A 16,792-nucleotide genomic window follows, 5' to 3' on the forward strand; every position below is an offset into this window, starting at 1 on the left:
CACACACACACACACACACACACACACACACAGACAGGGATTCTATCTTGATGTGCTCCGAGGAGAGTGTTGCTGGCCTGTGAAATTTATCAGCACCACTCTACTGTGTTGCAGAAAAGAGGCAAGTGAAACAAGGAGGCTCAAAGAAGAAACATAATTGGAAGCTGATGTTACTTTCTTTCTTGCTTTCTGTCTGGTGCAGCCATCCCAATCACTGCAGGAGTGACATGCAGAGAAGATGGGATTTTTATGATGATCAAGAGAACAAAATCTCATAAAGGACACAAAAATATGGTTATCCACTAAGAAATTATTCCATGTGAGACCCCCCCTTGGCGCAAACAGGGATATAGTCGAGTAATCAGGAGCGATGAAGAAGTGATGGAGGCAGATGTTCAAGGATAGTGAATGTGTGAGGAAAAGTGAAAGATAAACTGAAGGAAGTGGAAGATGTTTCTATCAATTTATAAATGTAAATGTAAAATACTAAAGCACTTTAATAATTATTGATTAACCTTCATCCTACTGACGTATTTTACATACAAATCATGCCAAGTTTGGACCTTTTTGAGAACTGTCTTTTATTGTTTAATAACTGGAGAAGACACAAGATCTTATTGTTTAGAAATATGTTTATTATCTAAAGAAAAATCTGAATTTCCAAAGTAATAGAATTATTTTATTAATTATTTGACATTCATTCTACTGGCATATTTTAAATACAGTACAAAATCATGCCATGCAGGGTCCTTTTGAACCCTTTTCATAATTGTCTTATATTTTGATTACGTGAATAGGACAGAATATTTTTGTTTTGAAATATGTTTATGATCCAAACAAATTCCCCCCCCCCGCAACCCCCTAATTTATGTTTTGAGTTATTTTCTATCCACTTTAGATACTTTCACTTCGGTCAAATTGGACCCAATTTGAAAATTGCTGCTGTGTTACTATATCTCACGTGGACCTAGAAATAATACATACAGTATTTTAGAGCAAGCTGATATAGATAAAATAAACCAGCATTTTTTTTCTCTTTGGTTAATATTTTTTTTATTTGAATTTATATTAGGCGGCACGGTGGACGACTGGTTAGAGCGTCAGCCTCACAGTTCTGAGGACCCGGGTTCAATCCCCGGCCCCGCCTGTGTGGAGTTTGCATGTTCTCCCCGTGCCTGCGTGGGTTTTCTCCGGGCACTCCAGTTTCCTCCCACATCCCAAAAACATGCATTAATTGGAGACTCTAAATTGCCCGTAGGCATGACTGTGAGTGCGAATGGTTGTTTGTTTCTCTGTGCCCTGCGATTGGCTGGCAACCAGTTCAGGGTGTACCCCGCCTCCTGCCCGATGACAGCTGGGATAGGCTCCAGCACGCCCGCGACCCTAGTGAGGAGAAGCGGCTCGGAAAATGGATGGATGGATGAATTTATATTATTTGACTATAATCTTTAAGAATGATAACATGTCAAAGAACATTGTCTTTGATTCTTGTCATGTCAGAAAGTATAATATTATTGTTATTAGTAGTAGTAGTAGTCAGTTAGGCGGCACGGTGAACGACTGGTTAGCACATCTGTCTCACAGTTCTGAGGACCGGGGTTCAAATCCCAGCCCCGCCTGTGTGGAGTTTGTGTGTTCTCCCCGTGCCTGCATGGGTTTTCTCCGGGTACTCCGGTTTCCTCCCACATCCCAAAAACATGCGTGGTAGGTTGATTGAAGACTCGAAATTGTCCGTAGGTGTCAATGTGAGTGGGAATGGTTGTTTGTTTATATGTCCCCTGTGATTGGTTGGCGACTAGTTCAGGGTGTACTCCGCTTCTCACCTGAAGTCAGCTGGGATAGGCTCCAGCACGCCCGTGACCCTGGTGAGGATAAGCGGTACAGAAAATGGATGGATGGTTGGAGTTACTATAGCTTGATTAACCTAACTTTATTTACTGATTGAAACCAGGACTTTGTTTGCCGAGTAGATGGAGTGTGTACTGTAAAGTGATTATGGAACTGTTGCAGTGTTTATCAGCCAGTTTGCAAAATAATTATTTCAGACGGCATGGGATATGTGCTTGAAAGATCACAGAGAAGACACTTGCAAAAGCCTCTGTGTATATGCATAGATGCACAATTCCTAGTCATTGAAGACATCAAGAGTTTATGCATCTCAATAAAGGAAAATCTTCATTTTAAAAAAAAATAGATCATCATGGGTTCAAATTTCTTGCACTGCACCACTTTGTCATCTGCTTTCTTGTTGCCCTCGTTTTCACATCTACTTTGCACACAGACATGCACGTGCTTCCTCCATGCAGCTTTGTGTAGCTCGCTCTCACACACACACACACACGCCAGCACACATGCATGCACACACATACACAGGAGCAAGTGTAGGAGAGGAAGCGCAAGCTCTATTTTCCCGACATAATTTTGTCTGCCAGAAGTGACAGATATTATTTTATGACTGAGTGATTTTCCCCACGCTATTAGGGACTCATTCTCCCATAATGTAAATTGCCACAGCGATTACTCTCCCAGTGAGACAAGTGCACAGAAGGTGCACCATGAAAAGCGCCCTGATCCCTTGTTGTCTTTAGTGTTCTCGCTCTCATGTTCAGCAGGGATGTGCTTGATTGAGAATGTGTTTGTATAGGTCAAACAAAGCACAAGCGCAAAGAGGAGGGGTGGTGGAACGAGAGCAACAGTGAAGAACGTATGAAATGTTGGCATAGGCGCAAGAAGTGAAATGAATCAAAGGCTTTTCAGCATTGCTAAGTCAAGTTGTTGTGAGGCAAATCGTCAACACATCACTAAAATCCTCAAAATTTGTGTGGGTGTGACAATACACTATGATATCACAATGCATGAATCCATCGGGGTCCTGTCATCGTTACCTCATGGTGGCCTCTGTTTCACACCGTTCTGCTCTCCAAGCACGGCATGTGCTTAATATCAGGTCTGGAGATTGAGCATTCTGATGCGCGTGCACTCAGTCGATTGAGAGCATCTTCTTTTGCTTGTCCTCTCCAGGCCTTAATTGATAACCCATCCATCCATCCATTATCTGAGCCGCTTCTCCTCACTAGGGTCGCGGGCGTGCTGGAGCCTATCCCAGCTGTCATCGGGCAGGAGGCGGGGTACACCCTGAACTGGTTGCCAGCCAATCACAGGGAACATTGAAACAAACAACCATTCGCACTCACAGTCATGCCTACGGGCAATTTAGAGTCTCCAATTAATGCATGTTTTTGGGATGTGGGAGGAAACCGGAGTGCCCGGAGAAAACCCACGCAGGCACGGGGAGAACATGCAAACTCCACACAGGCGGGGACGGGGATTGAACCCCGCACCTCAGAACTGTGAGGCTGACGCTCTAACCAGTCGGCCACCGTGCCGCCTAATTGATAACCCCTCTTTCTCTAATTAGAGAGAAGTGGAGGAAAAGAGGGGCAGGGGGGCAGAAAAGCAGAATTCATTGCTGAATTCAGCTGTTTCGCTTCATCTATACTCAACCATTTCCCCTTTCCATGTTTAACTCCCACTGAGATGTGAAATTAAATTGGAATATCGTGAGGTTTGGTATTTCGAGGCGAACATACAGTACTTGCTTTAGATTGATACGTGAGCGTACGACAAGTAATGAATACAGTTTGCGTTTCATGTACACTTACAACATTTGGTTCACTTTAATAATCACTGTCATGCTCAGTTGACACTGTCAGAGAGATAAAATTTATATTTTGTTATCTTTTTGCCGCATGAGGCCAATGTTCAATAGTCAAAACACCTCGCAGTTTGATGCAGTCCTGTTATACATCACTGCAAATTACCACTACATTGATGAAATATTATTAAATGAATACCTATCTGACAAGATTATTACCATAATTTAATAGTATTATCTCTCACATAATTTTGATCTGAAAGGCAATACAGCTCATTTATTAGAAACGATTGCCCAGGGGTACCTAGATGGTGTGTTTACATACCGGTATGTATTGTTGCTTCACCTTCATTATGTTAAAAAAAAGATGTAAACTACAATTAAATGACATATATTATGAAATACATTACTTCTCACAGAAATTTCACTTAATTTATTTTGCTTCACTTCCTATAAAAGCCATTATAATAGGAGTCTAACATCGACACAAATGCTTATGTTGTTAGAAACTCTACTATACATGGCAAATTGAAACCGTTTGCTTAATTGTTGTTGTTTTAGTTATGTTGCTCCCAGATTTATCTTTGTCGTACAACAATCCTATAATATTGGTCATCTACTCATTCCTTTATCACAAGCACTTTTCCATTCGTTTACTGTTTGTCTTGCTGTTAAAGAGACACACCTGCATTCACAAGGCTGTGTACATACAAGTGCGCACTAATTTGTGAAATGCAAATCAACTGTGGGGAAACTGTTAGATAAATGCAGCCCTTCTCTGGAGAAAGAAGGTGACGTACAAGAAACGGAGCACATGCCACCTTAGTGTACTGTCCAAAACAATCCACCCCACACCCTATAAACGCACGCACACAAACACACACGCACAGACACAAATGCTGAGATACTGAGAGGTGTCTACGGTAGCTGACTGTGGCATCCCTAATCCCTGTCAGAGGATAGAAAACCACTTAAAGCAAAACAATTAAAATGCTAATTTCACTTCCTACACATGATTTACCAATGCAGGCTAAACAGCAATGTTAAAGGGAGTGTCACACACACACACAAACACACACACACACACGATGTATGTATGTACCGGTATGTATATACACACACAATGTATGTATGTATGTTCAATGACCAACATATGAGTGCATGGTATATAGTAATCTTTCTTTTTGTGTTCAATTTGATCACAGAAGGCAAAAAAATACAAATGAAGATGAAAAACACACACTGCTGATTAGTCACACTTATGCAGTCACATGTGTGTGTAAGTCTGTGCACAAAATGACAAATCAGCCAATGCTTACTACAACTGAATTGAGAAAAGAACATGGGTAAGAAATATGTTTTAAATAGGAGTGAGTGAAAGCAAGGTTTGCCTTTTCTGCCTCCTGTAACATTAATAATTGAGAGTGCAGCAAAGTTTTTTTTTGTTTTTTTTTTTGCCTTGTGCCGGTTCTCTTCTCGCCTCCTTGACACAAACATAAGTAAACAAACACCATATGCGCACGCGTTACATATAAAGTCAGGTGTGAGTGGGAAGAGAGCACCCGTAAGGAAATCTATGACATTGCAGCTCTGAAAACTTTCTAAATTATTAACATATCATGTCGTCAAACCCACTCTATACATCAGAGATACAAAAACACAACATATACACAATGCTTCTTTCTGTTGTACATGTGTCCCTAGTAGTGAGCAGTGGTGGCTGGTGAAAATATGTAATAAGAGTGGCTAACCATCTAGCTTTCAGGAATTGGCAAACATTTTAGGCACTTTTGTTTGTGTTGCAAGATTATTGTGAGACTTCTGTAGACACTGTCCTTAATTTGTCAAATGGTGGAGATGAGTTTTAATGCACAAAGCTGCCGATCCTTTGGGGAGGTCTCCGCCCTATTTTGTGTCATTCTAGCATTTCTTTCCCTTATGGTACCCCTAATGGCAAAACTATCAAATAAAGCATCAGAATTACCTTTACAACCTAAACTTTAACCTCAGTTAAATGGGATGCGGTCACAACATCTCTCAAAACCCAAAATGTTAATTTCAACACAGATCATCTATGACTCTAACACCGCTTGTATCATGCACTCCTTCATCCCCGCAGATGGGGAAGCTGGACAATGGGAGCCTGACACTGAAATATCCAGTGTGGCCACGCTTCAACTCCTTTGGCGATGCTGAACTTGACGACAACCACTTGTCCATCGTCACATTAGAGGAGAAGCCATTTGTCATCGTGGAGGATGTCGAGAGACTGACCGGTACCTGCATGAGGAACTCTGTGCCCTGCAGGAAACATATCAAAGAGTATGTGTGACTTTTTTATTTATTTATTTTTATTTTTTCCAACTCTTAGCAATCCTGTGTCCTTGTCTCTGTTTTTAATAGTCACAGCCAGTAAATTATTTGATGAACAGTATGCAGAAAAAAAATCCATCCTACTTAGCCTCTGGCACTTGGGTCCTTATGCTCTCTTGTGTTCCCTCCCTGCGATGAGTGGAGAATGATCTATGCAGCAACTTGTCACCCAAACACCCACCCCACACCCCCATCCAAAAAAAGAAGGTGACTGCTGAACTCAGCAATTTACTTCCTCCTTTCCAATTTTCTATCTGCCACCCCTATATTGCCTGTGTCTTGCTACGCTCCATGTTTTTGGGATATGGGAGGAAACTGGAGTACCCGGAGAAAATCCACGCAGGCACGGGGAGAACATGCAAACTCCACACAGGCAGGGACGGGGATTGAACCTCAGTCCTGTAATCAAAGCCTTCATTTGATGGCACCACAATATTACTTCTTGCCACTGGAGCACACACATGCAGGCTCTCTGAAGATTGTTGTCCACACAACACACCTATCCATGTGTATAAAACATTAGCGTCTAGAACTACACACATAAATACACACACACACACACACCTCACAGCTGATTAAGCTGTAATGGAGTCCCAGGGAAGAGGCCGAGAGAGATTTTCATCCAGAATCACTGTGAAGTAGGGCGGAGAATAATGCATCTCCAAGGAGCGACACACACACACACACACGCGCGCACACACACACACACACACACACACACAGAGACAGTCAATCTGATATACACTCGCTTTTGCCACATGTCCACTCACACAGTGCAGTGGATTTCTGCCTCCCATAGCACAATTCCCACTGAGGCATCTGCAGTGCCCATTTGGAGGAAGAGGGGATGGATGCAGGGAAGTACACAGTAAGGGGGTTGTTGTTGGGTTGGGATCAGGGGGGTAGAGGACTATTCATGCATGCAGAATCACAAATTCACTCGTCCAGGCTGGGCCTAAGAACAACCGACATACACATCACTACTCTGTCCTCCCTGGAGACCCCTGAGGCTTTTAGTGGTTCTATATCAAGTTGGCCTGGTAACTTCACAAAGAGCCTCCATAACATCACATGCTCCCCACCAGCTGTCTAAATGTGCCCACTACAATCATGAGTGCATCTATCACAATCCTAGAATATACTTTACGTTAACTCTGTACCTGCATCTTTTGTTGAGTTTGCGGGGGTCCACTCTATATCAGAAAACCCTGGTCCTTAAGTCACTAACTTTCACTGTATTGTTATAAATAGTAGTTAGTTTTCATCAAGATACCTACTGTAATAAAAATATGGTCTAGCAAGAGAACTCATCCAAAATCTGTCGAGTAAATCTCACATTTTTAAAAGAGATATGTTAGTTTAATTCATTCTTATAGATCCCTGGAAACAACAAACAACAGTACAGAACCAAAGTTAAAACAACCTACATAAACAACAAATTATAACAACCTTACCTGAGGGAATCTTGTTGTCTTGTACAAGTTTTAAAGATTCCTCTGGTTAAACTATGATATGGTCCTTCCTCTTACCACTTTCTAAACTATTGCATCACAAGAAAACTAAGAACAGGCAACAATGTCATTTTGGTTGAGATTATTGTTGACACATTGACAGCAAGTGATTTTAACAACTGAGTTTGCAGCGGAAGCAAGACTTGGCTAGTGTTTTTTTCACTCCTCATTTCTCTCCAACACAACATAAATCCTCCTAAGTGACAGTGTTCCAATTCCAAAGGTAACTGTAGAGTCATGATTGAATGTGTAAGACTTTTTTTCTCCTCTCATCCTTCCTTTTGTTCAGTTCGCAAAACTTAAAGACAAGGTTATATTGTCCTAATTAGCACACATCTAAATGTTAAATGAGAGTCCCAGGTGGCTGAAAGTTGATGTACAGAGCTTGCGTGCTCTCACAGATGGTGAAAGGTCTGAGGTTACAGTGCTATCCTAAAGCGAGAGTTAGTGAGAGGAAGTTAGAAGGATTATCATTTCTTAATATGAAAAAGCAACAGAAGTCAGTAGATTAATGTGTTTTCCATCAGCAGAGATAATGGGTGTTGTACAAATTGACGTTCATATAATGGTATTCATATCAACTGAGATGCGTAGGATCCTGACTTCATTTTTCCTCAGGGAATGGTAGTAAAGTTTACATTGTATTTACACACTTCAACTACATAATGTAGCCATCTACTGTAGTAATACATTACTAGCCAAGGTCAAAAGTCATGTTAATATCTTGCTTGTCACAGCTCTGACAGGTTCAACCACTTCAACAAATATTCTTCTTTAAATGATTATTTCCTTGTGTCAGAAAAACCATCCTGCTAACGATAATCAATCCAAGATTCTCTGGGTACTTTGGGTTAAAGGTTATCTCTGCTGATTTCAATCAAGGGACTCCACACCGTTGTCTGTCTGTTTTTTAGTTGGTAAAAGCAGCAGATTTTCACAATAATCAGTTAACGTGATAAATGTTTGTGTTTCTGCAGCAACACAACTGAGGCTGGTGGGATATACATCAAGAAGTGCTGTAAAGGCTTCTGCATTGACATTTTGAAGAAGATAGCCAAGTACGTCAAGTTCACCTATGACCTGTACCTAGTAACCAATGGAAAACATGGAAAGAAGATTAACAATGTCTGGAATGGGATGGTGGGAGAGGTAAGAGGCACATTTGACTGCAATACACAGATAACAATGAATGATAATATTCTCAGATGAGGAAGCCAACTGTTAATCATAGCTATTGCCACATAATTATCTTCAAATAATTGCTATAGTCTGAAGGTGAAGTCCCAGAGGTCAATTAAATTTTTTGTTAGAGTATATATTTCATGGCAGGCATTATTTGTACATTTATTGTGATACCAACTTGCATATTGATTTTGTGCAGTCTATCGCAGAGTAAATAACAATTATGTTCAAGCTCGAACTTTTCAGTGCTGATTGATAGTTATTGTCATTGTTGCTCCAGTGACTCATTCCCACTGTAACAATATGCAAGTTCTTCTTTTCTGCGCTCCTCCATGATCCTTTTCATTTTTATCAATATGTAACCCCTTTCCTATTCTTTACATTTCACTCCTAAAACTTCCTTTCACCTTGCTCATTTCTCGGCCTTCATCATTTGTCCACCACCTCTGCCCTTCCCCCCCTCAAGGTGGTCTATAAGAAAGCCGTCATGGCCGTCGGTTCTCTGACGATCAATGAGGAGCGTTCTGAGGTCATCGATTTCTCCGTCCCATTCGTGGAAACTGGGATCAGTGTCATGGTGTCCCGTAGTAATGGAACCGTGTCCCCGTCAGCCTTTCTTGGTAAGCATGACTTTTTATGTTGTTTAATCCCTCAGAGAATGGTTTAGAAGAGATATCTTTTTTGGTTTGTGTGAATGTGCAAGTGTCATCATTTAGGAGGTGAGTGTTCTATGTGATACAAAGCTGACAACACAGCCCGGTTCTGTAACCCAACAGTCGATACTTGCTCTCCTATCTGTGGGATTGAGCTCAACACCTACTTGTGTACACAGTGCCTCCTGAGAGGGATTATACTGTGTTTTTAATAGAAACAAATATTTTTTAAATGCCTCAGCTCTTCACACAAAAAGCAATTCAGGTCACTGAAAAACAGATCTTTTATAAACTGCACCCAGGGTAATGAGTTTCAAAACTAGCTTTGTGTTGTTTTTTTTTTGTTTATATGACACCATAGTGTATCCAATTACCGGTAGTATCTATTTTTGCTTTGTTGATTGTTCATGATGTTGTCAGTTTTATTTCCAGTTTGATATTCATGAGTATTTCCATTTCACTATCAGTCCACCCCTTGCTTTGCCATTACTATTCAGCCATTTCTGGGAACCTCTTCAGGCTTCTGATTGGTTAAAATGTCCATACAGTTTTGCTCAGCATGCTGCTTTGGCTGAGATTTGATTACTTTGAATCTGTTTTCATTTTGACAGGTATATGATTTAAAAATACCATTAGTTTGTACTATTTGCACCCAGATTTTAGTTTAAAAAAAAAAAAAAAAAAAAAATACAAATCTCCACTGCACATGAGGCCACAGTCTCTAAGGCTGGTATATGAAGACGCACAGCCAACTGATAGGTAGAGAAGTCCAAAAGCTCATGGCTCAGGTTTATGGCTGCTCATGCCAGTATGAAGTCACACACACACACTTAACATGTGTGTAGCAGACTGGCGTGAAAGTGGCAATTAAAAGGGCTTAGCTGGAACGCCCCATGGTGGCTCCTCGCCAATGCGTTCTTGTTATTGCAAGTGATGCAGCCCCTCTTGCCATACGTTATAGGCTTGCTTTAACTCTGCAGTGGTGTTGTTGGCTCAGAGGGAGGACAGAACTGCTGACACCAGGGCTTCGTACACCTCCTCACACTGTCAAACCAGTGATCTGCCTGCATATACACGCATGCACACATACAGTATACACACGGAGCTTTGGGCTTTGCCTGCAAACTTGTTCAACGTAGCACTTTACTCAGCTTGTGTGCGTAATTGATTTCCTCATTCAGATCATGGAAAGGCAGAATGAGATGGAGCATGAATCACAAGATGTGATGTGTAATATTTGAAATTGTGACTCAACGTGTAATACTAATCCCTGTCATTTTATGTCACTCTTGCCCTCTCTTAGAGCCATTCAGTGCATCAGTGTGGGTGATGATGTTTGTGATGCTCCTACTGGTGACTGCAATGGCTGTTTTCATGTTTGAATTCATCAGTCCTCTCGGCTTCAACAGAAACCTGGCACAAGGAAAAGGTAATCATCCGCACACATGATATTACACATTGTGTGCACACAAAAGACTATGTCATGGTAAACTAAAGCATTGATGATCTTAGACCAAGAACTCCAATAGAAATACATCAATGACTTTATTGAGCTATCCGTCACTTCTGTTTTGTAATGCATGACATGTATTGCAAAGTGACTTGTCGAATAAACCAAACCAAACTCTAACTTAACATGCAAAACCTGGTACCTCTTGAAATAACATCAGAAGAAATTGATCGAAAATGTATCAATTATGGATACATGGTTCAAATATTGCATTGTTTAGATTTCCGTCATCAAACTATTTAACCATTGGCTGCCTTGTAAAAAAAAAAAAAAAAAAAAAAAAAAAAGGGGAAAAAACAAACCCTATGGCCACAAAGACCACACAATAAACTGATTCCAGATTTTTATTCATGTTGAGAAAGTATGTATGGTTTTGTAATGCATTACAAATGTTATCTTTGTAATTGTAATATGGTCCAACACCAAACATGCATGTTTTTCCTTTTGCTTCATTTTTTAAAGCCACCACCTTAACATCAAAGTAGTTAGGTCTGAATTAATGCCTGTTGCTGGAGGCTGCCAAGTAGTAAAATCATGTTGCCTAAATTATTCCTCCATTGCTTTAATACGAGACTTGCTATGCCGCATACAGGAACAATCTTGATATAAGCACTAGAAAGATCAAACTATAGATCTATGCACAATGATGAATACAGTGTACTCATGTAATGCCTAGACTACTATTGTTGTGTAAAATAACGATAGGCTACATCACTCTGTCACCTAATCATTCATCTATGTTTGCCATCAGACCCCCATGGCCCCTCCTTCACCATGGGTAAAGCTGTGTGGCTGCTTTGGGGTCTCGTCTTCAACAACTCTGTCCCGGTGCAAAATCCAAAGGGAACGACCAGCAAGTTCATCGTGTCTGTGTGGGCCTTCTTTGCTGTCATCTTCCTGGCTTCCTACACTGCCAACTTGGCCGCTTTCATGATCCAGGAGGAGTTTGTCGACCAAGTCACTGGGCTTTCTGACAACAAGGTAAAATACAGTGAGCTGAGAGCCCAAGTATTGTGGTTTGGCTGTATTTTGTTACGGGCAGTTGACGTGTGTTCCGTTGTTACGGGGAAGTCGGAAATAGTTTGCGATCCATGAACCTCCGCAGCAAGTGATTGGCTAACATAAGATTTAGACCCAACCAATCGTTTTCATCCATGTAAAAAGAAGACACTAGCTTCAAGCCCACAGCTCCACGGCCACAGCTGGCTATCTACTAGCTGCTAGTGTGCAGAGATGGGAGGGAGTAAGTCACATATGTGCAAGTCACAAGCAAGTCTCAAGTCATAACCTTCAAGTCTCAAGCAAGTCCCAAGTCACTGACTGGACAATTAACAATTGTCATTAGATTAATATTTATGTTTCATATGCTGTGTTCTCAATTTTAAAAACATTTAACATTTAAAAACAGACAGCTTTATCACTGAGCCGACACAACAGATGACATTTTAATTGTGATACTTCAATAAACACATTCAGTAGTACGAAAATTATATTCACACGTAGCTACTCACAATTTGTACTGTAGTTACTAATAGTGGAATGCACCTTTGTCAACGTCTTTTTTGTCGCCGTGACCGTAATGCAAGGTGATTCGATACAGCAGACCTATGACGCATCTGGGATCTTCCAGCGCTGACACTTTGGTCATGGCCGCAAAGGTTTCCACTTTTAAAATTATAATTTTTTTTAATTTCGACAACTGACTGCTAGCAACGGCGCTTCACTTCTCGCTTGGCATTGTATTTTAGACGCTACTTTCTGCTCTGCTCTCCCCTCATTAGTAAATGAGCCCGTTGTTCCTCTTCCTGTTTGGCAGTGTGGCAATTAGCCAAACCAATTTTTGGTATTTGTGTAACAAGCTAAATCTTTTGTTTGTGGCATCACTCATCATTTCCATGCACAAATAATGCAAACATGATTGGGAGATGTAAAAGAAGTTCGGTACTTCAAACCAGACATCGAAGACATCATTCTGAAGTCTTCCGGTTCCGCAGGCAAAGTCCTTACAAATGAGCTGCAGCTGCTCCATTTAGAGACAGTATATATAGATATATATATATATATATATCTATATATACAATAAAGGTAAGTATATATATATATATACTGTACATCCGGAGAACTATTCTCATTTATGTACTGATACCAACTTTTACGAAAGCTCGAACAACAGTGCAAGCAGATACGTGAGCCCAAGCATCCACAATCCATTCACAAATTGTGGTGTAACTCGCCCGGCGCTGCCTCCTAGTCTTAGTAAAGCTGTGTTCACCGTCTGTCATCCATGGCTCCCACGCCGCTTGTTTCCAAGCCAGCTTCCAATCGTAAAGTAGCAGTCAAGCCAGCCGCCCCTAATTTTGTTCATACTCGGCATTACGGTAATAGGTTACCAATTTGCGGCGAAAGCCACCTTCAAAATAAAAGCTTCCCAATAATACGGACGTCAGTGCTCTTCGGTTAAGGAATGCAACCAGCAAAGTTGATTTGAATCTTGAGATACATTAAAAAATGTAGTTTATTTGATATCTTATGAAAAATAAAAGGTAAATGGACTGCCCTTATTTGCTCCCAGTTGTCCTGGCAGTGCCTTGCATGGCAGCAGTCGCCCATTGGTTTATGTATGTGTGTGTGAATGTGAGGCTTTGTAAAGCGCTTTGGGCTCTGTGATGGTGTAGTTAAAGCGGTATATAAGTGCAGTCCAGTTACTATTTATTTTTCATAAGATATCAAATAAAGTAATTTTTTTAATCCATCTCAAGATTCAAATTAATCTTGCTGGTTGCATTCCTTAACCGAAGAGCACTGACGTCCGTATTATTGGGAAGCTTTTATTTTGCAGGTGGCTTTCGCTGCGAGTTGGCGACTTATTACCGTAATGCCTAGTATGAACAAAATTAGGGGCGGCTGGCTTGACTGCTACTTTACGAGTGGAGGCTGGCTTGAGCGCAGTTTGTTTCCGTGGAAACTCAGCTTCGTCTTCTTGACTTGGCGAAGCTTGTTTTCTTGCTTCCTCCACTTGCGAACCATGGATTCGTTGTTCTTGAATTCTCTCGCGGCTGCTCAATTCCCATGTTCCTCTGCGTAACTAATAGCTTGCAGTTTAAACTGTACTTCGTAAGCGTGTCTCTTCGTAGGTGCCATTTTCGGGGGTCCTTAGCCAAACCGATGCACATATCGGAACTATATACCTACTGGGGGCGTGTCTTTAGCGTCCTCTGTCAACGCGCACCCTTCCCCCTTTATGTCCGCATGCTGTCCTCAGTCACGTCCGCCTCCCTCTATATAAGCAGCATGTCAGCAGGAAATGCTCCCAGTCAGTCAAGCAGAGCGCTCATCAAAGTCACACAACAAGATTTACAGATTTTGGAACACGGTGCACACATAAGGCGCGCCGCATTCTAAGGCGCCCCGTCCATTTTGGAGAAAATTTAAGACTTTTAAGTGAGCCTTATGGTCGTGAAAATACGGTAATTGTAAATATGGATTACTAGGAAAATTATTCGTATCAAAATGCTTTAGTTAAAACACTGTACCATCACGCTGTCATAATATGGAATTTATTTTATTTTGTAATTTAAGAGTAGATAAATAATTTTGTTAATATAGTCAGCCAGAGCTGCAAGGAATCCAAAGTTATCAATGTCCTTTCACCATCGTTCCTGTCATACTGTGTTAATTAAAGACAAAAGTCCTGTTTTTGTTTTAATTCCTCATTTTAAAAAAAATACAATTCAAGTGAGTTTTTCCTCACGTTTTTGACATTGTAGGGTAAAAGCTGCAGCTGGCTACGAGTGTGGACTCGATGGGTGGCAACATTGGGTAAATGAAAGGCCAGTATTTTGAGAGTAATAGCCGGTCAGCAACGTATTGGGGGGGGGGGGGGGGAACTATGGAATTATTAATTATTAATTTTAATTATGAACTATGCAGTGAACTAATTCATTTTTGGGAACAATGAACTTTGAACTAGTTTGCCTAGAAAATTAACTTTCCCTACATTGATCCTGTATTATTTTCCATCACAATATACGGTATATCGTAGGTTTAAAAAAAATCGCAATGTCATTTTTTTTTCAATATCATGCAGCCCTAATTTAGTTTAGATGTCCTTTAATTGTTTGTCTTAATATCTATACTGTCTTCTATGTGTTTTTGTCTTTGCGATATTTATATTCCCCCAATTTGTTGATGATGAAAAAGTCAAACTATTAGAAAATAGACATATTTGTATACCCAAAAGAAAACAGAAGGTCAAGCCAAATATGTTTAACAAGACAAGTGAGGAACAAGTGAAAAGGGGTAATTAGATGAGATTGTCAACTGACGGGGAAGCTTCTGACAACATTCAAGGAAGAGGTGCAGGGATAGCTGCAGCCACTGGCAGGGGGCCGGGGGACTGAGGAATTGTCAAAGGCCAAGACACACAAGAGGGTACAAGACAACAGGCGGACAGACTGGCCATATTTTGATAGCTGAGGTAAGGAGAAAGGAAAGGGATATGGGGTGGGCGAGAGTAAACAAGATGTAGTCAAGCAGAGGATCAGCCAAAAAGGCAGTAAAATAAAGGGTAAAAAGCTATTTAAAACACATTTGCTAAGCAAGACTGAACAACAAACTGTGTCTGACCTGCAATACGACAAGAAAAATTCACCTCTGAGCAACTGGTCAGTGATTCTACCAACCCCCCCGCCCCTTAAAAATGCTTTTAGTGTGAGCCACTCGGGGATGAAAGGTCAGAAATCTACTCACCAGAAAATAGGCCTCATTCTTTTTTTAAGGCTTACAAAAGTTAGACTTGAATGGAGTCAGGTCTCTTATTCTTATCACCACAGCGTGTCTGTTTTTTCTTCTTTTTTAGAAGAAGACGAGTCATACACTGACTTTTTTCTTTTTTTATTCCACACAACACACCAAATCCAGTTTTACTGTCTTCCTCAAGGACAATTCAACTCGTGACATTATTATTTTTCACAACATCCATTCTCCGTACCGCTTCTCCTCACTAGGGTCGCGGGCGTGCTGGACCCTATCCCAGCTATCTTCGTGTGAGAGGGGGGGTACACCCTAAACTGTTCTCCGGCAAATCACAGGGCGCATGTAAACAAACAACCATTCACTCTCACATTCACACCTACGAGCAATTTTGAGTCGCCAATTAACCTACTATGCATGTTTTTGGGATGTGGGAGGAAACTGGAGTACCCGGAGAAAACCCACGCAGGCACGGACGGGGAGAACATGCAAACTCCACACAGGCGAGGCCGGATTTGAACCTGGGTCCTCAGAGGCAGATGTGCTAACCAGTTGACCACCGTGCCATCTTTTTCACAACAAATAAAAAATTGGAATTCAGTACAGTATGCGTTTCTCAAAAATGATTGATTGATTGAACTGAATGCACGGCTGCAAACAAACAACAGGATTCACGTGTAACCACATCTGTGTTAATCCCCCTCATAAAAATGGCAACCATTGAGACTGTATTTGTATATATTGTTGAGCCAATAATTACAGTAAGATTTTATAGAGGAAATCATTTGTGTTTACTAGGGTGCTAGTATCTTCTGCAGGCTGTCTTATGAATGCCCCCCAGCTTGGTGATGACTTTCCTCCATCTTGCGTGTGCCCAGGGATCGTGAAAAGTAAAGACAGCATTGCATTCTGGTTATTATATATTTTTCACTCTTTCAAACAGTACCAATTTGGGTGCATAGCTAATTTAAGGCTAATCTAATGAAACAACAGAGGGGTGATAGATCTTCAACATAAGCATGTGTGTGTCTCTGGTATACAATATCTCTGATAGCATGTAGTAGATATACCCATGGGCCACAACATTACATACACTCACAAAGTTAATGAGATCACACACAAAAGCGCTATCCAAGGTACCTTTACAACAACGAGT

At 41.0% G+C, this 16,792-nt stretch overlaps 1 protein-coding gene across 1 annotated transcript in view; it reads left to right on the forward strand.

The window, feature by feature from the left end:
- Positions 1-16,792, forward strand: part of grin2aa (glutamate receptor, ionotropic, N-methyl D-aspartate 2A, a) — a 159,433-nt gene that overhangs the window by 116,185 nt on the left and 26,456 nt on the right. Inside the window, exons 6-10 of the mRNA XM_061748551.1 lie at positions 5,775-5,977; positions 8,517-8,688; positions 9,188-9,341; positions 10,678-10,803; positions 11,636-11,865. Of these exons, the coding sequence (XP_061604535.1) occupies positions 5,775-5,977; positions 8,517-8,688; positions 9,188-9,341; positions 10,678-10,803; positions 11,636-11,865 (885 nt within the window). The remainder of the gene's footprint in view (positions 1-5,774; positions 5,978-8,516; positions 8,689-9,187; positions 9,342-10,677; positions 10,804-11,635; positions 11,866-16,792) is intronic.

The sequence above is a fragment of the Phyllopteryx taeniolatus genome, chromosome 16 (assembly GCF_024500385.1).
Source record: "Phyllopteryx taeniolatus isolate TA_2022b chromosome 16, UOR_Ptae_1.2, whole genome shotgun sequence".
Classification (NCBI taxonomy): domain Eukaryota; kingdom Metazoa; phylum Chordata; class Actinopteri; order Syngnathiformes; family Syngnathidae; genus Phyllopteryx; species Phyllopteryx taeniolatus.